The sequence below is a fragment of the Microcaecilia unicolor genome, chromosome 4 (genome assembly GCF_901765095.1).
Source record: "Microcaecilia unicolor chromosome 4, aMicUni1.1, whole genome shotgun sequence".
NCBI classification, from domain to species: domain Eukaryota; kingdom Metazoa; phylum Chordata; class Amphibia; order Gymnophiona; family Siphonopidae; genus Microcaecilia; species Microcaecilia unicolor.
The window spans coordinates 161,960,649-161,985,773 of NC_044034.1; the positions used below are offsets into that span (position 1 = coordinate 161,960,649).

Below are 25,125 nucleotides of genomic sequence, written 5' to 3' on the forward strand. Positions count from 1 at the left end.
TTTATAAAGGTAGGAGAGGGCTTACATGTTGGATTTACTTTTTAATCTTCCACTGCTTTGGTATCAACAATACTGAGATTAAGGTGGCTGCACGTGTCCACATATAGTAAACCTCTGAAGTTCTCTCTATCTCTACCTGCTGGTAAAGGGACATAACCCACTCATCTCTGGATTGATATGCTGGGACTAGAGGAAAGAAAATTATCAGGTAAGGACTAATTTTACCTTTGGACGTTTTGCTAAAAACATCCAAAATTCAAGTGGGGAATATAGACATTTTCCCAAAAGAAAAATGTCTTCTCTTTTTTTTTTTTTTTTTTTTTTTGTTTTGAAAATGGCTATTTGCTAGATGTTTTTGTGCTCTGTGCATTTATCTTTTTGGTCCATTTTTGAAAAAAAGGTCCAAGTGAAAAATGCACAAAATCAAGCCATTGGGATGTGGAGGAGTCAGTATTCTTATTAGACTGGCCACACAGACATCCCAGAAGAGCAGTGGGGTACTACAATGTACTTCACATAAAATGCTACCAGGTACACATCTCACCGTTACTCCCTTATCTTGTCTGCTGAACCCCCCAAAACCCACTACCCCCAACTATTCACCACTACAATAGCCCTTATGGGTGAAGGGGGCACCACCTATATGTGGGTATAGTGGATTTCTGGTGAGTTTTGGAGGTCTCACAAGTTTCCACCACAAGTGTAACAGGTAGGGGGAAGTATGGGCGTGGGCCCATCTGTCTGCAGTGCGCTGCACCCACCACTACTCCACTCCAGGGACCTGAATGCTATTCTGATGGACCTGAGTATAACATCTGAGGCTGTCAAGTAATCTTTTTAATCACATTTTGTTTGGGAGGGGGGGGGGGGGAAGTTGGGAAAGGGTTAGTGACCACTGGGGGGGAGTAAGAGGAGGTAATTTCTGATTCCCTCCAGTAGTCATTATGTCATTTAGGGCACCTTTCTGTGCTTTATTAGTTATAAAAACAGGTCTAGCTCAAAACGTCTTAGTTTTAGTCCTGGGCGGTTTTGTTTTGTTCCATTATGGCTGAAAAACATCCAAGTGTTAGGAATGCCCAGATCCTGCCCTAAACATGCCCCCTTTTGATTTGAACGCACTTCTGATAGACTTCATAGAAACACGTGTAAAAAAAATTGATTTTGAAAATAATATTTGGCAAATCGCGATTCGACAGTGCCAAGCCGCTCCCTGAAAAAATGCATTGGCTGCCAATCAAAGAACATATTACTTACAAAATCTGCACCCTGGTCCACAGGGTTTATCTATGGCCAAGTCCCAGGATATATGACAGGATATATGACAGATCTTATAGACCTACCACTCAGAAACACAACCAGATCAACTCGAACATACCTAAACCTCCACTATCCAAACTGCAAAAAAATTAAATACAAAACAACCTTCTCCTATACAAGCACACAATTATGGAACGCACTGCCTAAAGTTATGAAGACAACCTACGACCACCTAAACTTCAGGAAATCATTAAAGACCTACCTGTTCCAAAAGGCTGTATAATTATGATACAGCCAGAGACCCCCCCCCCCCCCCCCCACTGGAATGGTGGAGGGCCCAGTCATAGAGCTCAGGCCATTACAGACCTTGGCTGAGTCAGAAATCTGATGGCTGACATAACTGGGAGCTTACTGGAAAAGTATGGCCTAGTTTGTAGCCCGGATTGAGGCCTAAAAGTTAAGTTAATAGATATGGAAACAAAATGGAGGATTTCAGCACAAAATGGAAGCCCGTATCTGTTACAAAGTGGAATTTTCTCTAATGTAAGTTAGAAAAACAAGTTGAGCAATGAGTGAGTCATGCCAGGTGCAGAGAAAAGAGGGAACTAGCTGTCCAAGAGAGGAGGGAGACTTTCCTGTGAGCAGGGTCTTACTTAAGATTTGTGATCAAGCGAGCTAAAGTCAAAACCATGTTAGCAAGATAGAAGCTACTCATTAGCATGAGCCAATCAGTGACAACCATGACATTAGCATAGATCCAATCAGGTATATCTACTGTCATATTATCCATATCCTGAGGGCACCTATAAAAATCAGGGTATTTCCTGGTTTGAGTTAGAGAGAAAAGGGTTGTCACTCTCTCTCCAAGGGAAACCAATGTGTCCAGCAGAATTAACAAATTACCTAATTGCTTTCCCTTGTAAAACCTCTAATTGGTAAAAGAAATTATAAAAGATTAGCAAATAATTAACACCTGTTTGCAGCTTATTATATTCCTATAATGAATTGATTGTACATGCCTGTTGTCAATCACTGATTTGACTTATACCTTAGCAAATAAACTCCTCATTCCAAATGATGATTTGTGGGCTTCACTTAATGATCAAAGGCTGTAAGTATAAATGCATTGTATAACTTGTAATCTAAATCCAGTTTGTCATAAGGTTGGTATCTTTTCCTTAGACCTAACGTCTCCCTTAGAGGCAATAACTCCTTGATTACCCCAGTACTAGTGTTATTTAGAGATGGAGTCAGATTAAGGTCACTCTAGCCTTCTTGGGGGGGCTCGGGACCCCTAAATTCTCAACAAGGCATACCCCACCGACCCAGCATAAATGCCTGCACTCTGCAACACAACATAACCAAAGCTTGTACCGGACTCTAAATCATCTGTCTTCTCCTTGATTCCCATTGTAACTGAAACATATGTTCCTTACTCAGCCATAATACCACCTGTATTTGTTTCTTTACCGGACTGTCTAATGCCTCTATGGTACTATGTAAGCCACATTGAGCCTGCAAATAGGTGGGAAAATGGAGGGATACAAATGTAACAAATAAATTTAGATGTTTTTGTGAGAAAAATGTCCAAATGCAGGTTTATGCCACTTTTTGAATGTTTTTCTCTTTTCAAAATGAGCCCCATACTGTGTTTGGAATATGTTTTTCATCCATTTATGAAACACCACCACCCCCCCCCCCCCCCTTCCAGTGTTTATTTTGGTGCCACTTTGCTGAGAGAAGGCTAGTAATGTTCTTGATGAAGCCAAAAAAAAATTGAAGCTGGCAGTGAAAACATGAACTTTTCAGAACGCAGCAAGCTTGGAGCATGCACTGAAATTGGATATCTACAAAAAGATGACTTATCCCATGGGCTGTATGGAATGCAGACTGCTCTTCCATAAACATAATTACTTTGCCAAATATAAGTGTGGGGGTTGGGCAGTGGAATGCCAAAGAGCTTTTGGAAAGATTCATAAGTCCAGTTGCTACCTGTATTTCCATGCTGTACATTGTCAAAATAGTTTATTCTTACTTAAAAATTATGTTAACTGCATTCCTGTAGTCATAATTTTTTCAAGTTTTTAAATTGTGCCACTGAAAAGCTCCCAAATTTAGATCGGTGGTTCCCAAACCTGTCCTTGGGGGACTCTGGGCCAGATGGGTTTTCAGGATATCTGCAGTGAACAAGCACTACCTGTTTCACATACATCCCTATCTCATGCGTTCTGACTGAGCATGTTCTGAAAACCTAGCTAACTGGGGGTTCTCTAAGGCAGGTTTGAAAGTATTGGTTAGCGAGTTCCTTCAGGTCTAGTGAAGGGATTAGTTTTGTCACTGTGCAGTTTGGTTGTAATGAAGCTGGAAGGGGGTAGGAGCATGGACTCGGGAGAACAGGCTTCCCTTTTCCACCAGGACATCACTGAATGATGCTTAGGAAACCACATTGTCCAAAATAGTTATCTTAGACAGAACCAGAACTAGAGTAAATCATGATGTAGCACACTTGAAAGTTTGAAATTTTGATTTTAGACTACAAAAAATATATTTACATTTTTTGTTGTTTTTTTGGAAGCATATTTAAAAAAGAAAAAACCTCTCCAAAATTTCATCATTAGCAAATAGTATTAGGGCCCTGTTTACTAAGCCGCACTGTAGGCGCGCTAAAAATTAGCATTTGCTAATGCTAGAGACACCCATAGGAATATATGGGGGTGTCTAATGTTAACTTGCTAAATTTTAGCACTCTAAAAACACAAGCGCGCCTTAGTAAACAGGGCCCTAAATGTATTGCAAATACTTTAAATGCAGTATCAGGAAATTATCTCTCCTTCAACAGAAGTTGGGGGCAAACCCCCCCCCCCCTCCCTAATTTTATACATTTGTGTCACTTTTTCTGTGACTTTCTCTTATGTTTGCTTAGTTTAGAGACAGAGTAAATCAGATGAGTCTGAGAAGAACCAGGAAATTTTTCTTTGCTCTTGCAGTGGATTTTGAGTCTTTAGGTATTTTTCTGGACATCTTGAGAACCAAAAGAAAATTAGTGTTCTTGGATTCTATCCTGCAGAATCCCTGTGGCCAAAGATTAGGGTGCCTCTAAAAGTGGTGAGGACGGCAGAGAACAAGCTGAGCAACCGCTTCTTCCCTTATGATGAGATTGAAACGGAGGCTGTGCTGGCCATCGATGATGACATCATCATGCTGACCTCTGACGAACTGCAGTTTGGTTATGAGGTAAGCTAAGGGAGCTTAATGTCTTGAGATCAGTGGTTATCTCACTGCAGATGTTATGATGTGATGCATTAGATCTTTTAGATATTGCTTCAACCCTGTAGAGCTTGAGTTCTCTATTGTTATATGGAAAAATGTGCTGCTTTATTGATGATTCTTGCTTGTAAGCATTTGTTTTCATATATTTACACAATCAGTTTGTGATAATTAATGCCATTATTATGGGATGTGGGATATGGAATTACTGTGCATATTTTTCAGTGGAAAGGAGATTTTAGAGTAAAGGATCATGGTATGAGATTGAAAATGGGTAAATTTGGTAAGTAGTAACAGAAGGAAATATTTCTTTACAGTTAGGGTGATGGATGCATGAAATGAAACAGCTTCCTAGAGGATTTTGTCAAAGGCAAAAATGGTAAGAAATGTGAAGGTCTAGGATAAATACGGACAATCCTTAGATGCAGGGTAGTAAACGTAAAGTTAGAACATAGTATTTCAACAAGGATGGAAAATGGGCAAACTAACTGGGCCTAGTCATCTTTATCTGCCTTCTTCTTTTTATTTGGAAAATTAAAATAAAATCTTTGGGTTGAGTGTGTAACTTGCTTGCTTTTATTGTGCATGGTTCTTTGGGAGACCTTGGTTTTATCTTGCAGTTTGTTTATGCTGCTTGGGCCTGGTGTATTGTTGAGGTGCTGTGTTCCATCCCTAGAGGAAGAGGACAGTTCCAGCTAAGATTTTAAAACCGAAAGGAAAGAGACTCGCATGACATTTAGGAATTTTTTGCCCTAGACGTGTCATAAGTTAGTTTTGGTCTTGGAGGTCCCTGCACTGGCTGCATTACAAGGTAAGACTTAATTGCAGTGTGCAAGCACAGCTATTCAGTTATGATAGATCTCCTGCAGAAAATCATATCAACATTCCACATATTAATGTGTCTTATGCATCTGAGTCTGCTGACAGTTTATAAAAACAATAAAAGAAACAATTGTCCCTATAAAACCTGATTATTTTTCCGGGTTTCCATTGATGAAAGAAATTTTTGTTCAGGAATAATGAGATCATGGCTGTTCAAGTCTTAAGACCTGAATCCCAGATCTTAGTCTTTTAATTCCTATTCCAAAACTTTCTGCAGATAATAGCTGTACATTTTTCAGGCTAATAAACAGCACACACCTTTCCAGATCTCTCGATCTTGATCAAGAAATATCAAAACTGTTATAAACTTTAGGGAATAGTGATGGAACAGCACGTCTTGTCCTGTTCTGTTCGAGTCTTGTATATCGCCCATTTTCCGAAAGTATACATAGAGGCATATTTTCAAAGCACTTTGGGAGGCTAAGTTCCATAGGTTTCTATGGAACTTTGGGAGGCTAAGTGCTTTGAAAATGAGCCTGATAGTGGTTTATAGTGCAAGAGGAACTCAACAATAGAGGGATGTTAACATTTTGGAGCAACAAGCATTACGGTGAACAGAGGATGGATTACATGAGTAAGTAAAATAATTAACGTAGGCCTAACTATTGATAAATAGGTTCTAAATTTAAGAAACATACAGCAAAATGGGGCCATTCCATTATGACCCACCTTGTCTGTTGTTTCTTCGCTTTCCTTTTTAGGTATTCTTTACCAGAACTTAAATGCCTTATGTTCCTCACCATATCAGTCTTTCACTTTTTATGAGCGAATCACAAAAAGATACACTTCTAAGCTTCTGTGCAGTCATAAATGAAAAATGACTCCTCTGGAGTACAGGAGGAGCCAGATGATGGATCTGGTGGTAACTGAGAAATGAAAGGACTCAAGGGAGGTGGGGGGGAACCAAAGCAAGGATCCAGAAGTGTGAGCAATGGAGTTGACAGGATTCCTGGGCTTATTCAGGGAAGTGAAGACACTAAGGTGTGTGTTGACTTTTGCTGAAGCTTTCAGATGTTTCCCTTGGTCTGCAGTTGTCTCCATAGAGTGGGCAGTATCTAAAAGAGTGAATGATTTGGTGGAATTCTCTTCTGACATACAGGTCAGACTTCAGCGTCAAGACTACCTGGGGAAAAAATGGTGACTTCTGATCAGATTACTACCTTACTAGCCCTTTTTTAATCTTGCCCAGGGTAGTATATCTAGTGAAGTCCTGGAGAACTGAGCCTGAGATCTCAATTTGAGGCGTCTTAATTTCCCCACATCTCTTAATGTGTGGACACTTTTCAAAAGATTTTAAACAAATAAACATGTGTTTACCTGCATAAAGTGCAGTTGGAAAATTGCTCCCTTGCAAATGCAGGTAAATATGTGAGCTATATGACAGAGGTTCATTCCTGTCATATGCGCAAAACCAACCCATATTGAGAACTTGCCACGTTAGAGAGAACAAAATTACTTGCCTGTATTTAGGTGTTCTCTGAGGATAGCAGGATATCAGTCTTCACAAAACTCCTACTTAAAGTTGAAGGTGATTTCTTCTAGTAATAGCTATATATGGAACAGAGGTGGCCTGTGCAATGACAGCAGCATAAGAGAAGATTTATATGTATAGTAGATGTCTCTAGAAAGCTTAGAGTTCTGTTTGCTTTTCTTTGGCTCAGGCTGTCGGATTATTCATCTACATGTGAGGACTGATATCCTGCTGTCCTCTGAGCATACCTGTTACAGGGAAGCAGCTCTCCTTTATCCAGTGAGCTGCCTTGAAACTAAATCTGTGCCTTCTCTCCTTGTGCTAGTTACTGTGTCTTTTACTAACTCTGGGGTGGATTCAGAAAGCCACACGTTTAGAGCCATTGACTGCTTGGCTTCTATTGTGAACTTTCTGCAAAATGTTGCCTCAGAGATGCAGTAATCAATGACCGTTGCAAATTACTGCCATGTTAAAACGTGTGTGCTGTCAGGAAAAACAAAATGGTGCACACCATGGTAATAGTCTGTAGCTCATCGCCAAAATGTTCTCGTTTCCTGTCGGTAAAAAAAAAAAAAAAAGTTGTTATAATGCCTTGAGGCCCCCAATCCCCCCACTCCAAGATGATCCTGATTCTCCCCCTCCCCCTGGATCCTTCCAAAAAAAAAAAAAGTCCTTGCGTCTTTTGGCACCCTATTCCCCCATCCCTCCGAACCTTCCCCTTTGGCATAACTTCAAGAAGAGGCAGGCGCAATGCCCGCACACTCCTGCCTCTGCACCGCCATCTTTAAAAATGGTGGTGCCTGACCCCTTACGATGTATTCTGGGGTGCACTGTGCAGGGTTAGTGTGCCAAATAAGGGAATTTATTTTTCTTTTTTTGTCATCTTGCAAGCGCTGCCATTTTTGAAGGTGGAGGCTGGAGCAAGTAGGTATTCCTCTTGCCCCTTTTTTGAAGAAATGCCTGAAGGATCCAGTGGGGGGTTGGGGGTCACGGGCAGTTGAGGGTGCCACTAGACTCCAGGATTTAATTTGTGAGAATTGGATATGTATGTGTGTTTCTCCGAGGACAAGCAGGCTGCTTGTTCTCACGACTGGGTGACGTCCGCGGCAGCCCCCACCAACCGGAAAAAGCTTCGCGGGACGGTCGGCACTCAGGGCACGCCCACCGCGCATGCGCGGCCGTCTTCCCGCCCGTGCGCGACCGCTCCCGTCAGTTCCTTTTTTTCCGCGTCTGGAGAGAGTCGTGCTTTGCCGCTCTCTCTATTCTCAGCCGCCGGAAAGTCGATCGCGTTTACGCGAATCGTTTCTTTTTTTCGTTTCTATTTGTTTTGGACACCGCCTGGTTTTCTTTAAAAAAAAAAAAAAAACCTGAGCGTGTGGAGCACGCGCTCCCCTTTTCCCTCGCTTCTAGCGGGGACGCCGCGTTGCGGCCTAGTGGCCGCACGGTCGTTTTCCCCTTTTTCGAGGTGTGATTTCCGCCACCATCGACGACTTTGACTTCGCCGACGCGATTCTTCCGTCGATGTCCTCGAAGGTCCCGAGTGGATTTAAAAAGTGTGGTCGGTGCGGCCGGCCGATCTCGCAGACCGACACCCACGCTTGGTGCCTCCAGTGCCTCGGGCCGGAGCACAATCTCAAGTCGTGTCCCCTGTGTCTCGGTCTCCGGAAACGGACTCAGGTTGCGAGGCAAGTTCTACGGGACCGTCTTTTTGGAACTTGCGCCGGCCCCTCGACGTCGACCTCGACGGCATCGGTATCGACGCCCGGTCCTTCGGTTACCGGTATCGATGCCCGAGACATCGGCACCGATGGCATCGACCCCAGGAGAACAGGTCCCGTCGGCCCGCCAGCCCTCCAGTGAGGGTAGAGGTGAGAGGCCGCGCGGGCAGTCGGCCCCGGTCACTCCCTCAGCCCGTGGTCCACGGGACTGAACCCTGTCTGACCCGGCTCCTCGAGACCGAGGGGGATCGTCCTCCTCCTCCTCCATACCTCCCGGCGCCGGTGACGTGCATCGCAAGAAGGATAAGAAGCGCCGTCACCGGTCGCCCTCGGTGCATCCGGACATCGGAGAGGAGGCGACGCCGAAGCGTCCACGTCGAGAGGAGAGGTCCCCGTCGGTGGTGGACGTACCGATGCGTCAGGGTTCCGGCACGTCGGTGCCGTCTCCTGGCCCCCATCAGCTTCTGGCGCCGACACCCCTACCGGCCCCACCGCCTTTCACGGCAGCGGGCCTGGACGAGTGCCTCAGAGCCATCCTTCCAGGGATCCTGGAAGGGCTGATGCGCCAGGCTGTGCACCCCCGGCGCCGATGACTGTGGCGCCGGCAAGCTCTAGCCCGGCGCCGGGGCCGTCGACACCGCCACCGCTTGCGGCGCCGGTCTCGACCGCCACGCAGGTGGAGTCGACGTCGATGGAGGGAGCTTCGTCCCCGCCGGCGCGGGAGTCCACCGCTCGACGACACCGAGGCGTCGGTGCCTCGACGTCGAGCCGGGCCCGGTTCAGGACTCAGCTACATGAGCTTATGTCCGATACCGAGGATGAGGCCTCGTGGGGGGAAGAGGAGGACCCTAGATATTTCTCCTCAGAGGAGTCTACGGGCCTTCCCTCGGACCCCACGCCTTCACCGGAGAGGAAGCTCTCGCCTCCTGAGAGTCTCTCCTTTGCCTCCTTTGTGCGGGATATGTCTATCAGCATTCCCTTCCCCGTGGTCTCTGTGGAAGAGCCGAGGGCCGAGATGCTCGAGGTCCTCGACTATCCATCACCACCTAGAGAGTCCTCCACGGTACCGCTGCACAATGTCCTCAAGGAGACACTGCTTCGGAACTGGATGCGACCGTTAACTAATCCCACCATTCCCAAGAAAGCAGAGTCCCAGTACAGGATCCACTCTGACCCAGAGTTAATGCGGCCACAATTGCCCCATGACTCGGCGGTCGTGGATTCTGCTCTCAAGAGGGCACGGAGTTCGAGGGATACCGCCTCGGCGCCCCCGGGGCGGGAGTCTCGCACTCTGGACTCGTTTGGGAGGAAGGCCTACCAATCCTCCATGCTCGTGACCCGCATCCAGTCATACCAGCTCTATATGAGCATCCACATGCGGAACAATGTGAAGCAGCTGGCGGACCTGGTCGATAAGCTCCCGCTGGAGCAGTCCAGGCCTTATCAGGAGGTGGTCAGGCAGCTGAAGGCGTGCAGAAAGTTCCTGTCCAGGGGTATCTATGACACCTGTGACGTGGCGTCTCGTGCTGCGGCCCAAGGTATCGTGATGCGCAGGCTCTCATAGCTGCGTGCCTCGGACCTGGACAACCGCACCCAGCAGAGGCTGGCCGACGTCCCTTGCCGGGGGGATAACATTTTTGGTGAGAAGGTCGAGCAGCTGGTGGACCAACTGCATCAGCGGGAAACCGCCCTCGACAAGCTCTCCCACCGGGCGCCTTCAGCATCCACCTCAGCAGGTGGACGTTTTTCCCGGGCCCGGCAGGCTGCACCCTATTCTTTTGCAAAGCGTAGGTACAACCAGCCGGCCCGAAGGCCTCGTCAGGCACAGGGACAGACCCAGCGCGCTCGTTCTCGTCAACAGCGTGCGCCTAAGCAGCCCCCTGCGCCTCCACAGCAAAAGCCGGGGACGGGCTTTTGACTGGATCCACGGGAACATAGCCGCCCTCAAAGTATCCGTACCGGACGATCTGCCGGTCGGGGGGAGGTTAAAATTTTTTCACCAAAGGTGGCCTCTCATAACCTCCGACCAGTGGGTTCTCCAAATAGTGCGGTGCGGATACGCCCTGAATTTGGCCTCCCTGCCTCCAAATTGTCCTCCGGGAGCTCAATCTTTCAGCTCCCATCACAAGCAGGTACTTGCAGAGGAACTCTCCGCCCTTCTCAGCGCCAATGCGGTCGAGCCCGTACCACCCGGGCAGGAAGGGCAGGGATTCTATTCCAGGTACTTCCTTGTGGAAAAGAAAACAGGGGGGATGTGTCCCATCCTAGACCTGAGAGGCCTGAACAAATTCCTGGTCAAAGAAAAGTTCAGGATGCTTTCCTTGGGCACCCTTCTGCCAATGATCCAGAAAAACGATTGGCTATGTTCCCTGGATTTAAAGGACGCATACACTCGCATCCCGATACTGCCAGCTCACAGACAGTATCTCAGATTCCGCCTGGGCGCACGGCACTTTCAGTATTGTGTGCTGCCCTTTGGGCTCGCCTCTGCCCCACGAGTGTTTACAAAGTGCCTCGTGGTGGTAGCGGCCTACCTGCGCAAGCTGGGAGTGCACGTGTTCCCATATCTCGACGATTGGCTGGTCAAGAACACCTCGGAGGCGGGAGCCCTCCGGTCTATGCAGTGCACTACTCGACTTCTGGAGCTGCTGGGGTTTGTGATAAATTACCCAAAGTCCCATCTCCAGCCAACACAGTCTCTGGAATTCATAGGAGCTCTGCTGAATGCCCAGACGGCTCAGGCCTACCTTCCCGAAGCGAGGGCCACCAATCTGGCCCTGGCCTCGCAGACCAGAGCGTCTCAGCAGGTCACAGCTCGGCAGATGTTGAGACTTCTGGGTCATATGGCCTCCACAGTTCATGTGACTCCCATGGCTCGTCTTCACATGAGATCTGCTCAATGGACCCTAGCTTCCCAGTGGTTCCAAGCCACCGGGAATCTAGAAGATGTCATCCGCCTCTCCACCAGTTGCCGCACTTCACTGCTCTGGTGGACCATTCGGACCAATTTGACCCTGGGACGTCCATTCCAAATTCCGCAGCCCACGAAAGTGCTGACGACGGATGCGTCTCGCCTGGGGTGGGGAGCTCATGTCGATAGGCTTCACACCCAGGGTCTGTGGTCCCTCCAGGAAAAGGATCTGCAGATCAACCTCCTGGAGCTCCGAGCGATCTGGAACGCACTGAAGGCTTTCAGAGATCGGCTGTCCTACCAAATTATCCAAATTCGGACAGACAATCAGGTTGCAATGTATTACGTCAACAAGCAGGGGGGCACCGGATCTCGCCCCCTCTGTCAGGAAGCCGTTGGGATGTGGCGTTGGGCGTGCCGGTTCGGCATGCTTCTCCAAGCCACGTACCTGGCAGGCGTAAACAACAGTCTGGCCGACAGACTGAGCAGAGTCATGCAACCGCACGAGTGGTCGCTCCATTCCAGAGTGGTACGCAAGATCTTCCGAGAGTGGGGCACCCCCTCGGTGGACCTTTTCGCCTCTCGGACCAACCACAAGCTGCCTCTGTTCTGTTCCAGACTTCAGACACACGGCAGGCTAGCGTCAGATGCCTTTCTCCTTCATTGGGGGACCGGCCTCCTGTATGCTTATCCTCCCATACCTTTGGTGGGGAAGACCTTACTGAAGCTCAAGCAAGACCGTGGCACCATGATTCTGATCGCGCCCTTTTGGCCTCGTCAGATCTGGTTTCCTCTTCTTCTGGAGTTGTCCTCCGAAGAACCGTGGAGATTGGAGTGTTTTCCGACTCTCATCTCGCAGAACGACGGAGCGTTGCTGCACCCCAACCTTCAATCCCTGGCTCTCACGGCCTGGATGTTGAGGGCGTAGACTTCGCTGCGTTGGGTCTGTCTGAGGGTGTCTCCCGTGTCTTGCTTGCCTCTAGGAAGGATTCCACTAAAAAGAGTTACTTTTTCAAGTGGAGGAGGTTTGTCGTTTGGTGTGAGAGCCAGGCCCTAGAACCTCGTTCTTGTCCTGCACAGAACCTGCTTGAATACCTTCTGCACTTATCAGAGTCTGGTCTCAAGACCAACTCAGTAAGGAATCACCTTAGTGCGATTAGTGCTTACCATTATCGTGTGGAAGGTAAAGCCATCTCTGGAGAGCCTTTAGTAGTTCGATTCATGAGAGGCTTGCTCTTGTCAAAGCCCCCTATCAAGCCTCCCACAGTGTCATGGGATCTCAACGTCGTCCTCACCTAGCTGATGAAACCTCCTTTTGAGCCACTGAATACCTGCCATCTGAAGTACTTGACCTGGAAGGTCATTTTCTTGGTGGCAGTTACTTCAGCTCGTAGGGTCAGTGAGCTTCAAGCCCTAGTAGCTCACACTCCATATACCAAATTTCATCATAACAGAGTAGTGCTCCGCACCCACCCAAAGTTCCTGCCGAAGGTGGTGTCGGAGTTCCATCTTAACCAGTCAATTGTCTTGCCAACATTTTTCCCCAGGCCGCATACCCGCCCTGCTGAACGTCAGTTGCACACATTGGACTGCAAGAGAGCATTGGCCTTCTACTTGGAGCGGACACAGCCCCACAGACAGTCCGCCCAATTGTTTATTTCTTTCGACCCTAACAGGCTAGGGGTCGCTGACGGGAAACGCACCATCTCCAATTGGCTAGCAGATTGCATTTCCTTCACTTACGCCCAGACTGGGCTGGCTCTTGAGGGTCATGTCACGGCTCATAGTGTTAGAGCCATGGCAGCGTCGGTGGCCCACTTGAAGTCAGCCACTATTGAAGAGATTTGCAAGGCTGCGACGTGGTCATCTGTCCACACATTCACATCACATTACTGCCTCCAGCAGGATACCCGACGCGACAGTCGATTCGGGCAGTCGGTGCTGCAGAATCTGTTTGGGGTGTAAATCCAACTCCACCCTCCAGGACCCGAATTTATTCTGGTCAGGCTGCACTCTGTTAGTTGTTCTTCGTAGGTCAATTTTCTGTTGTACCCTCGCCGTTGCGAGGTTCAATTGACCTGGGTTCTTGTTTTGAGTGAGCCTGAGAGCTAGGGATACCCCAGTCGTGAGAACAAGCAGCCTGCTTGTCCTCGGAGAAAGTGAATGATACATACCTGTAGCAGGTGTTCTCCGAGGACAGCAGGCTGATTGTTCTCACCTACCCTCCCTCCTCCCCTTTGGAGTTGTGTGTTTCATCCTTCTTTTGCTAGTCATTCAACTGGCGGGAGCGGTCGCGCACGGGCGGGAAGACGGCCGCGCATGCGCGGTGGGCGTGCCCTGCGTGCCGACCATCCCGCGAAGCTTTTTCCGGTTGGTGGGGGCTGCCGCGGACGTCACCCAGTCGTGAGAACAATCAGCCTGCTGTCCTCGGAGAACACCTGCTACAGGTATGTATCATTCACTGTTTGGGGAGGGGGGGTCCATTAGATGGCAGGGCAATTTGTTTGGGAGGTGGGTAGTCAGAGGATTGGGGTCATCTTGATGATAATGTTTGAAAAGATTTGGGGAGGTCCAATAGAAACAAGGCCAATTTGTTTGTGGGGGAAGGGTTGGGAGGGATTGGGGTGTTGTCAGATCAGGGGGAATGAATGGAAATTAAGCTATTAGCAGAAGGGAAAGCTAACCCCCGGACCTGGCAGTAAATTTCTCATGTTGTGCTCCTCTTAAAATCTTCTGTGTACTTCCCTGTATTGGAGCAGAATAGCTATTAGCCTCATTATCATTTGTTTATATTTTAACTAGCCGTTGAGCCTGTGAAAATGGGCTACTTTTGGAATAGGGGGGTGCCGAGCCCCCCCCCCCCCCCCCCGAGTCGCCGCCGCCCCTCCACCCGGCCCGAGCAGCACTGTAAACTTACATCAGCACGCAGCAGCAGGCACATCAGCAAAGCTGCCGTTGGGGCGGGCTTCCTTCTCTGCCTGTGTCCCGCCCTCGCGTGACGTAACGTTGGCGAGGGCGGGACAAAGGCAGAGAAGGAAGCCCGACGGCAACTTTGCTGATGTGCCTGCTGCTGCGTGGTGATGTAAGTTCACAGTGCTCGGGCCAGATGGAGGAGCGGCGGCAACTCCGGGGGAGGGGGAGCGGTTCCGACGTCTGCAGCATGCCAGTAGAGACTTCCCTCTCTGTCCCGCCCCCGTATTGAAGCGGGGACGGGGCAGAGAGGGAAGTCTGTACTGTGCATTTGCGAGTGAGTACGGTCACTCGCTGTTTATATGTTTGATATGCTGTGCACTGATCTCTACCATGCAAGTTAACTGCTGTGGTGAACTCCTTTCTGCATTGTGCAGTCTGTAACATATGCACATTCCTCTTGTTAACCACATGCTCCTACCTTCAATAGCTTTTTGCCTTGGCCCCTCTCTTCCTGATCTGTGTAAGTGATCCCTTTATCTGAATGAGCTAGTCACACAGTCTAGGGTTTGGAGCAGGGCTTGATTTTGAGTAATAACTTTGATACCTAAAAAAAAAAAAAGCTAATCAGGGAATCCAAACTTATAAAGCTTCCGTTTTTCTGTGGTGTTGCAAATTGTAAAATCTTTTATCTGAATAAGCTCTCTGACCTTAACAGCTGATTTACTTTCTCTCTTGTCCTGCAGTAACATCCAGGCTGTATCTGTGATATAGGGAAAGACCTCTTTCCCCATAATTCAAAGCAGGGATGGGCAACCCAGTTGGGTTTTCAGGATTTCCTCAACGAATATGCATGAGATTTAGTTGCACGTACAGCCTCTGTTGTATGCAAATAGATCTCATGCATTTTCATTGGAGAAATCCTGAAAACCTGAATGAGTTGCGGTTCTTGAGGATTGAGGTTGCCCACCCATGCTTTAGAGTAAAGTGTTAATGCAACCCCAATTGTACGTGAAATCATGATTTTACTTTTTGCCAAGAAAAATCTGTTTTGTTGGAATATGGCACATATTCTCAATCCTAGCTTCCAGCAGCACTTCATTGTTAATATTTGTTTTTAGATGGATTGGCAAAAGTTAAGGCCATCCCTGTTCAAATTTTTTTTTTTTTTTTTTTACATTTGTACCCCGTGCTTTCCCACTCATGGCAGGTTCAATGCAGCTTACTTGGGGCAATGGAGGGTTAAGTGACTTGCCCAAAGTCACAAGGAGCTGCCTGTGCCTGAAGTGGGAATTGAACTCAGTTCCTCAGGACCAAAGTCCACCACCCTAACCACTAGGCGTGTGTTCCAGTGAATCCCTAAGTGAGTGAAAGCCATTGTATCCTGTACCTGGTACATAGCTAAACACAAAATCTTTCTGCACATTTAAATGCATAATTACGTATTTTCTGATTTTAACAGATTAAAAATTAAAAAAACGGAATATGACATCTGCAGAAGTTTGGACACCTGGTTGAGTCATCACTTAAAAAAAAAAATAGTCAATAAGGCCCAAAAGGTTTAGGAACTTCTTAAGCCTTTCTTTAACTAGTTAGGTAAAGATAATTCCACAATTGAGCAAAATTCTCTGACATTTCTAACCTCTCTCATCTTGTGATTGTTGTCTATTTTCAACAACAATGGGCTTTTTAAAGTAATCTGAGCGCTTGAAAATGAAGATAATTCACTCCTACAAAGCAAGGGAAGAGTATTAAAAAACCAAATGAACAAACAAAAAAAAACCCCAAACCTCAAAATGCTTCAGTTAGCAATTTCAACTGTCAGAAACATTAAGAAATGGAAGAAATGTGGAAGACCAAGAAAAACCTTTGCCTGAGAACTGATCAGATTTGTAAACAGAACCCACAGATTACTGCAGATGATCATCTGTCGAGTTTAATTAACACCTGAAGTAGTTGACTACAAGGTCTACAGTAAAATATTTCTTACACAGTGATTTGGAAACCTTTTTTTATGAACCTCATCACAAAAATTCTTATGCACTAGAAAACCTTGTTAAGCCTGAAATTTGAAACAAAGTGCTTTGGAATGCTGCAGTGAACATTAAACTCTTCAGGCAGAACTACACAAGATACATTTGGGGGAACAAGTCAGTGAGCTGCAAGCATTGGGGTGGATCTGTTGTGCTTTGGGATAGAGCAGCAGCCAGTGACGTGGAAAAACTTGTGTGGTGGTTTGTGGGATATAAGACTGTAGTAAATGTATATATATATCTATCTATCTATCTATATATATATATATATATATATATATATCTTGTAATCTCCTAGAACAGTGTTTCTCAAGTACAGTCCTGCAAAATAGTCAGGTTTTCAGAATATCCACAGTGAATATGCATGAAAGAGATTTGCATGTAATGGAGGCAGTGTATGCAAATCAAGTTCATGCATTTTCATTGTGGATATCCTGAAAACCTGACTGGAAAGGGGTACTCTAGGACTGAACTTGGGAAACACTGTCCTAGAAGCTAGTGTCTCACAGTCGATGATGAAACTCAAGCTGAAAAGAGGTTGGATATTGCAGTAAGACACCAATCAAAAACTCACTTCAGAATTAACCATGAAATAGTTACAGAAAAGAAAGATGATGGTTTCACAGTGGCCTTCAGAGTCCTCAGACTTGAATAATAATGAAAATCTGTGGGCGATCTGAGCTAGAGTGGAGGGAAATCCAAAAGTAAAAATCAAAAAGGCTGTTAGCTGGCTACAGGAAAATTTTGAAAGCAGGTTATTTATGTTAAAAAAAAAAAAAACGATTAGTGATCATGCATTAAGAATGGTATAAAGGTGTCACGTTGCACAATGTAGAACTTGTCAGCTTCTATTGACTTAGGGATTCATTGAAGCAAACAGTTTGACCAGGAATGCTTAATACTTTGCACAGATCTCTATAAGATGTGAATTGTCAGGACTATGGACACACTTGATTTTGTTACATAGATTTGATTGAGGGTGAAAAAATGCCAAGCAGAGATTTTGGTAGAAGTATCTGGTACTGCTTCCTTATATTAGCCTTTCAGAAGAAAATGAGTGCTTAAACCCCATGTGATGATGCACTTTAGTATTCAGCTAACAAGGAGATTCTGTGGTTGCACAATTTACTAATGAAAAACTGTCATGTAAACCAGAATGCTGTGCAGTTGAGAACCTGTTTTGGAATGTTTGAGTGAGAAAACTAAAACACAGTACTGAAGGATGAGATAGGAAGGTACAGCATGCGCGAAGGAAATGTGCGGCTGCTGGTGGGGGGAGGGGAACGCCTGCAATGCTTGAGAATAAATTGCAGTCTTGTTATGAAAAAACACACAAACCATGTGTTTTTCCTAACTCTTGCTTCCTTTCACAAAGTCTATTCCTCACTTAACCAGAAAGCAGGATCCCATTTAAAACCAAAACAAGAACAGAGCTTGAGGAATCCTAAACATAGTTTGTTTGGATAATCCAGAGCAAATATGCAGGATCCGCTTTCGGAATCATTCAATGAGCAAATTGGTCAGATTTAACAGAATAGTACAGCAGGATGTTCGGTAGAGGCAAGATAGGTTAGGCGCTCTTATCACGTTTTTGCCAGAGGCATTGGATGTCTTGTGCCAAGGTCAAATAGCTGGAATTGAGGTCACTTAGAACCCATTATGGAATGTCAGTTTTAGAAACTAGAGTTTGAACAAAAAAACTACATTTTTTTCTTAGTAACATAGTAGATGTCAGCAAACAAAGACCTGTACAGTCCATCCAGTCTGCCCAATAAGATAAACTCATTACATATGGTATGTTTACCTGTTCTTGATTTATCCTTACAAACAGTACTTGTTCCCTTTCTAAAAACAATGATACCACAATTTAACGTCAAAGTTAAAGTTATTAGAAGATGTGCTCATATGTGTACAATGGGACAATCATAGACTTAAAAGGTCTTTTACTGTGTTTGGGCTTATAATCATAGGAAGCTCTAAGCATGTGGGATACTCTTCGCATTTAGAAGTTTCACTGTTGGGGTATGTTGAGATTGCCTTGGCGAAACATGGACCATGTCGGGACCCTATATACTTTTTCACAATAGCAAGTTAAGTACATGTTTAATTTTCTTTACACAATAAGTATTTGGCACCTGTGGGCTATTGATTGAAGAAATTGTTTTATAATTATAAGCCCGGACACATCTGTATCATATCACTCATGTTTCTCCTTTCCTCCAGGGTATACATGTTTAGGTCAGCAAGTGGCTCCATGTACATCTTGCTATGTAAACCCTCTAACATTTTTGTCACTTTTCTCTGAACCGCTTCAAGTCTTTTTACATCCTTAGCAAAATAAGGTCTCCAAACCGAACACAATACTCCAAGTGGGGCCTCACCAACGACTTGTACAGGGGCATCAACATCTCCTTTCTTCTGCTGGTTATACCCTATTTACGCAGCCTAGCTTCCTTCTGACCGCGGCCACCGCTTTGTCGCACTGTTTCATCATCTTGAGATCTTCAGACACCACCCCAAGATCCCTATCCTGAGCTGAGCTTACCAATCTCTCCCCTCCTATCCGGTATATCTCTCTTGGATTTCTGTGCCCCAAGTGCATCACTTTGCACTTCTTGGCATTACATTTTAATTAACTATAGTTATCTGGGAAATATAGTATAACTAGTAAAAAAGGCCCGTGTCTGACAGAAATGAAACGGGCACTAGCAAGGTTTTCCTCGGAGTGTGTATGTTTGAGAGATGGAGTGTGTGTGTGTATTTGTGTGAGAGAGAGAGTGTCTGTGTGTGTGAGACTGTGTGTGACAGAGAGATAGTGTGTCTCAGAGTGTATGTGAGAGACGGTGAGTGTGTGCCCCCCCCCCTTCCAGCCATCCATGTCCAGCAACCCTCCTCTCCCTCCGCAGCCACCCATGTGCAGCGACCCTCTCCCCCCCCCCCCCCCCCCCACATCAAACCCCCTCGCCACCCGCAGCTGCCACTGGTAACGTTGTCCGGCCGCTGCTGCTTCTCTTGTTGAGCAGCAGCGGCCGCTACTAAAAGAAAAAAAGCAATAAATGTTTTTAAACATCAAGCGCAGCATCAGGCATTGGCTGTCGGCTCTGCAGCCGCTCCTCCTCTCGCCTCTCACGTCACTGCGCTCCTCCGGGGTCTTACTCCAGGGGCAGTGACGTGGAGGCGAGAGGAGGAGTGGCTGCAGAGCCGACAGCCAATGCCTGATGGCTGTCTGCGGTGGCGCGCTTGATGTTTAAAAACATTTATGGCTTTTTTTTCTTTTTGTAGCGGCCGCTGCTGCTCAACAGGAGAAGCAGTAGCGGCCGGACAGCGTTACCAGTGGCAGCTGCGTGTGGCGAGGGGGTTGATGTGCTTTGGGGGGGGGGGGGGATGTGTCCAAGTATTGTATGTACATACACAACTGTCTGCCACAGCTGATTAAATTGGAAATATGGCTCGTGCCACTTTACTCTCATTTATATAGGTGACAGTTACCTAATATCTTGTACATTAGTATAGCATGAGACAAAATAAAGACCAAACCCCTCTCATACTACATTTCTTGTCATTTCTATGCACATATAGATATTCTGCATATCAAATGATGGAAAATATACTTAATTCACTGTTACCTAATATAAATAAATGAGGATATTACATATATCAATTTATCCGCATGTAAATGGGCAACCATCAGCTGCTAACATTTACATTCGTTTATCAATGAACACAATACACCACCTAAATCATGTGCTAAAGCTAATTGAAGAGCAGACCTGGACCCCACTGGACTCCAATACTTTTTCAAAAGGGGAACCTATGTATTATCACATATATCAACATATTGATGCCCTACTTACATGCTCAGAAATTCAACGTTGAATTTCTGAGCACGTAAGTAGGGCAACAATGTACTTTTGAAAGAATGATAGGTTTCAAAATTGTGAGAATGATGCGTGTGATTATTAGTGTGTGATGAGGTGATTTATGTTGATATATGGGTTTATACATAGGTTCCCATTTTGAAAAAGCATTTTGAAACTGGCTAGAGTCAAGGGGATATGTTAAGGAGTGGGAGCGAATGGGCTGACAGAATTGGATTCCAGTGGGGTTTTTTTTTCATTGAATCACGGGATAAGTAGACATACAGGGGATGGTGGAACCAGCAATTAAATCAGTATGGTAACAGCATAAAGTATGCGGGGGGGGGGGGGGGGCATTTTGAATTAACAGCAATGAATGTAATGTTTAAATTGTAGGTTTAGCACATGATTTAGGTAGTGTATTGTGTTCATTGATAAACCAATGTAGATGTTAACAGCTGATTGTCTATTTACATGCAGGTAAATTGTTATATACACTCATCCTATATAATAAAAAGCACCTCCAACGTTCTGAAGCTGACTCTGTGAAAGTGAAGCCTTGAAGCATTCCTGCTTCTGCTGTATCCATCTCCTGAAATGACGTCACGTACTTCCATGTTCGTAAAGACCAATCACTGGAAGGGAATGCTGCAGCGTTGCCAGGCGAGTGGTTACGAGTCAAAAGCAACGTTAAAGAGGTGGGCTTTCAGCCTAGATTTAAGGGTGGCCAAGGATGGGGCAAGACGTAGGGGCTCAGGAAGTTTATTCCAGGCGTAGGGTGCAGCGAGACAGAAGGCGCGAAGTCTGGTGTTGGCAGTAGTGGAGAAGGGAACAGATAAGAAGGATTTATCCATGGAGCGGAGTGCACAGGAAGGGGTGTAGGGAAGGACGAGTGTGGAGAGATACTGGGGAGCAGCAAAGTGAGTACATTTATAGGTTAGTAGAAGAAGTTTGAACAGGATGCGAAAACGGATAGGGAGCCAGTGAAGCGACTTGAGGAGAGGGGTAGTATGAGTAAAGCGACCCTGGCGAAGACAAGACGGGCAGCAGAGTTTTGAACCGATTGTAGAGGGGAGAGGTGACTAAGTGGGAGGCCAGCAAGAAGCAGATTCCAGTAGTCTAAACGAGAGGTGACAAGAGTGTGGATGAGGGTTTTGGTAGAGTGCTCAGAAAGAAAGGGGCGGATTTTACGGATGTTGTAAAGAAAGAAACGACAGGTCTTGGCGATCTGCTGGATATGAGCAGAGAAGGAGAGAGAAGAGTCAAAGATGACCCCAAGGTTTCGAGCTGAGGAGACGGAGAATGAGAGAGCCATCAACAGAAATTAGAAAACGGGGGGAGTGGGGAGGTGGGTTTGGGGGGAAAAATGAAAAGCTCGGTTTTGGTCATGTTTAATTTCAGGTGGCGTTGAGACATCCAGACAGCAATGTCAGACAAGCACGCTGAAACTTTGGTTTGGATGCAAGGTGAGATATCAGGGGTAGAAAGGTAGATTTGGGAGTCATCAGCATAGAGATGGTAGGAAAAGCCATGAGATGAGATTAATGAACCAAGGGAAGAAGTGTAGATAGAAAAGAGGAGGGGACCAAGAACAGAACCCTGAGGTATGCCGACAGGCAGAGGGATAGAAGTAGAAGAGGATCCACCAGAGTGAACACTAAAGGTGCGGAGGGAGAGGTAGGAAGAGAACCAGGAAAGGACAGAGCCCTGGAATCCAAGTGAGGACAGGTTATCGAGAAGTATGCTGTGATCGACAGTGTCAAAAGCAGCGGAAAGATCAAGAAGAATGAGGATGGAGTATTGACCTCTGGATTTAGCCAGTAATAGGTCATTGGAGACTTTAGTAAGCGCAGTTTCGGTTGAGTGGAGAGGGCGAAAACCAGATTGTAGTGGGTCAAAAATAGTATGTGAGGAGAGAAAATCAAGGCAGCAGCGGTGAACAGCACGCTCAAGTAATTTGGAGAGAAAAGGGAGGAGGGAGATGGGTCGGTAATTAGAGGGACAAGTAGGGTCGAGTGAAGGCTTCTTAAGGAGAGGTGTGACCACAGCATGTTTAAAGGCAGTAGGGACAGTTGCAGTGGAAAGTGAGAGGTTGAGAATGTGACAGATAAAAGGAATAAGAGCAGGAGAGATGGCATTAAGAAGGTGGGTGGGAATGGGATCAGAGGAACAGGTGGTACATTTTGAGGAAGAAAGGAGAAGTGTAGTTTCCTCTATAGTAACTTCAGGAAAGGAGGAAAAGGAATGAGGGGAAGGAGAGAGAGGGGAACGGACTAGTGGAGGGAGAGGTGGCGAGGTAGAGAATTCAAGGTTTATCTTTTGAACTTGTCGTGAAAGAATTCAGCAAGGGTCTGAGGAGATAATGAAGGGGGAGTTGGGGGAGGGGCACCTTGAGGAGAGAGTTCAATGTGGTGTAGAGAAGTCGAGGGTTAGAGACAAGAGAGTTGGTCAGTTGGATATAATAATCCTGTTTGGCGCGTAAAAGAGCAGATTGGAAGGAGGTCAGCATGAACTTAGTGTAAGAAATCAGCAAGGACCCGAGATTTCCACCAGAGGTGTTTGGCGGAGCGGGTACAGGAACGTAGGTAGCGGATATTAGAAGTCAGCCAAGGTTGGGGTTTTGTACGCCTTATAGGGCAGGTCATCAAAGATGCAAGTGTGTCTAAGGCAGAGGATAGAGTATTGTTGTAAGAAGAAACAGCCTCGTTGACAGACGTGGATGGTGCCACAGTAGAGAGGAGGTTTGAAACATGGGAGGATAGAGATGAAGGGTCAATATCGTGAAGATTCCTAGATAAATTAGATAAGATAGGACGGGACTGGGAGGGAGGAGATTTAAGTGTGAAAGTTATAAGATGGTGATCAGAGGAGGGGAAGATCAGAGGCAAGGAAGCTAGAGGGTGAACAGTTGGAGGAGAAGATGAGATCAAGACAGTGACCATTTTGATGAGTGGGGGAGGTGGAGCATAGTTGGAGATTAAAGGAGGATGTTAAAGCGAGTAACTTGGAAATATAAGAGTTAAAAGGATCAGGAGGAAGTGACGTCACCGACAAAGATGGAGGCATAAACGGTTAGCTCCAGCTCACCGCAATAAAAATAGCGTGAGTTCTCCCGCGGAGCGTGTCTTCCCGGTGCGATTTTGATCCAGGACGCATTCGGAATCGGTGGCGCTCCGGGAACCGATAAATATGCAGCCGGAACTTAGCCAATACGGCTTTAAAAGCGGAAAAACAGCTAACCGCATGGCGGGCCCGGAAACTCAACCTGAACAGGCTGGCAAGCACCTAGATGGCGATTTGCAGCAGAGCCCCTGTCTCTTTGGAGAAGACCCAGATCGAACAGCGGCGGACCCGCTCGGAGAACTAAAAGAATGGTTATTAGAAATTCGAGCAGATGTAAAGGCGGTTCGAGCGGAGCTGGAAACGTTAGGCTCCGACCTCCGCGGTGAGATTAGAGAGCTGGGGAATCGGATGGAAGAGATGGAGTCCCGGGTGGAGGAGCACGCGGAGGAACTTGGATCGCTGGATCAGGCGCTTATGGAAGTCCGAACGGACCAGCAACAGTTGACTGACAAATTGGAAGACTTAGAAAATAGAAGTCGGAGGCAGAATCTGCGCTTCCGGGGTGTGCCCGAAACCCCGAAATATTCGGACAGTGAGGCAGTAGTGCAACAGGTGGTGTGTGCCATACTGAAAGAGACGGGCAGCCCAGTGGAAGCATCGGCAGTAGTGATCCAACGCGCTCACAGAATGCTGGGCCCAGCCCGGAATAATCTACCTAAAGACATTATAGCATGCTTTCAGGATTACAAATTAAAAGAGAAAGTGTTCCAGGCGGCCAGAAGTCTACAAAGTGTTAAATGGGACACACACCAGGTGGAAATTTATCAGGACCTGGCATTGGCCACTTTAAAACGCCGTGCGGAGCTGAAGCCCATAACAAAAAAGCTGCAGGAGATGGGAATTCGTTATCGCTGGAAACATCCCTTTGCACTAGCATTCTACAAGGAAGGCCGCATGCACCAAGCAAGATCCCTGGCGGAGGCTAGACTACTTCTTCCAGAATTACAACAAGAGCCCCCACCGGAAACTCCGGGGAAAACAAGGCGTGATAGAGCCTCAGCACCCCGCTCGAAATGGCAGCGAGTAGACAAAGGACAGAAGAGATTGCAACGCCAGCAGTCGGCTGGTCACCTTACATGACTGTGGGTAAGGGGGGCACAAATGCTGTGTTAATGTGTGTGGGGTCTTGACCCAATGAAAACTCAGAATGTAAAGCTCGCAAGAGCAATTTGGTTCCGGTTGGTAAAAAGTTCTGTGTTGACAGTTAGCGGGAGAACAATTGTTAGGTTGTTTAGTAGCATTAAGAGGGTGAGTGAAGAGGTGAGGTGCTTCCTCTAAGAGATACTCTTTCATATATGAGAGAGGATCTACATGAACATTGGGGGAGGGGGGGGGGGGCAGGGAGGGAGGGACAGGGTGAGGGTGGGAGGAGGGGGAGAAGATGGAAGAGGGGAATGATACAAGGAAAGGACAAGGTGGGAGAAGATACTGGGGCTGGCTCGGGGTGCCCGTGGGAAATGATAAAATGCAAGATATAACACTAGCGATCCTGAATGTCAGAGGCCTAAATGTGCCAATGAAACGACAACTCCTATTTCGGGAGTTGATCCGTTTAAAAATAGATATAGCCCTGATTCAGGAGACTCATTTAAAAAAACAACATGAGAGGCTCTGTAGGCATCACCAATATCCACATGTGTTCTTTGCATCGAACAGATCAGGCACCAAGAGTAGGGGGGTTATAATAGCACTTAAC

The 25,125-nt window shown here is 46.5% G+C and overlaps 1 protein-coding gene across 2 annotated transcripts in view; it reads left to right on the forward strand.

Moving 5' to 3' along the window:
• Window positions 1–25,125, forward strand: part of EXT2 (exostosin glycosyltransferase 2) — a 178,532-nt gene that overhangs the window by 121,848 nt on the left and 31,559 nt on the right. For both annotated transcript variants that reach the window (XM_030200819.1, XM_030200820.1), the window contains exon 10: window positions 4,325–4,491. In XM_030200819.1, the coding sequence (XP_030056679.1) occupies window positions 4,325–4,491 (167 nt within the window). The remainder of the gene's footprint in view (window positions 1–4,324; window positions 4,492–25,125) is intronic.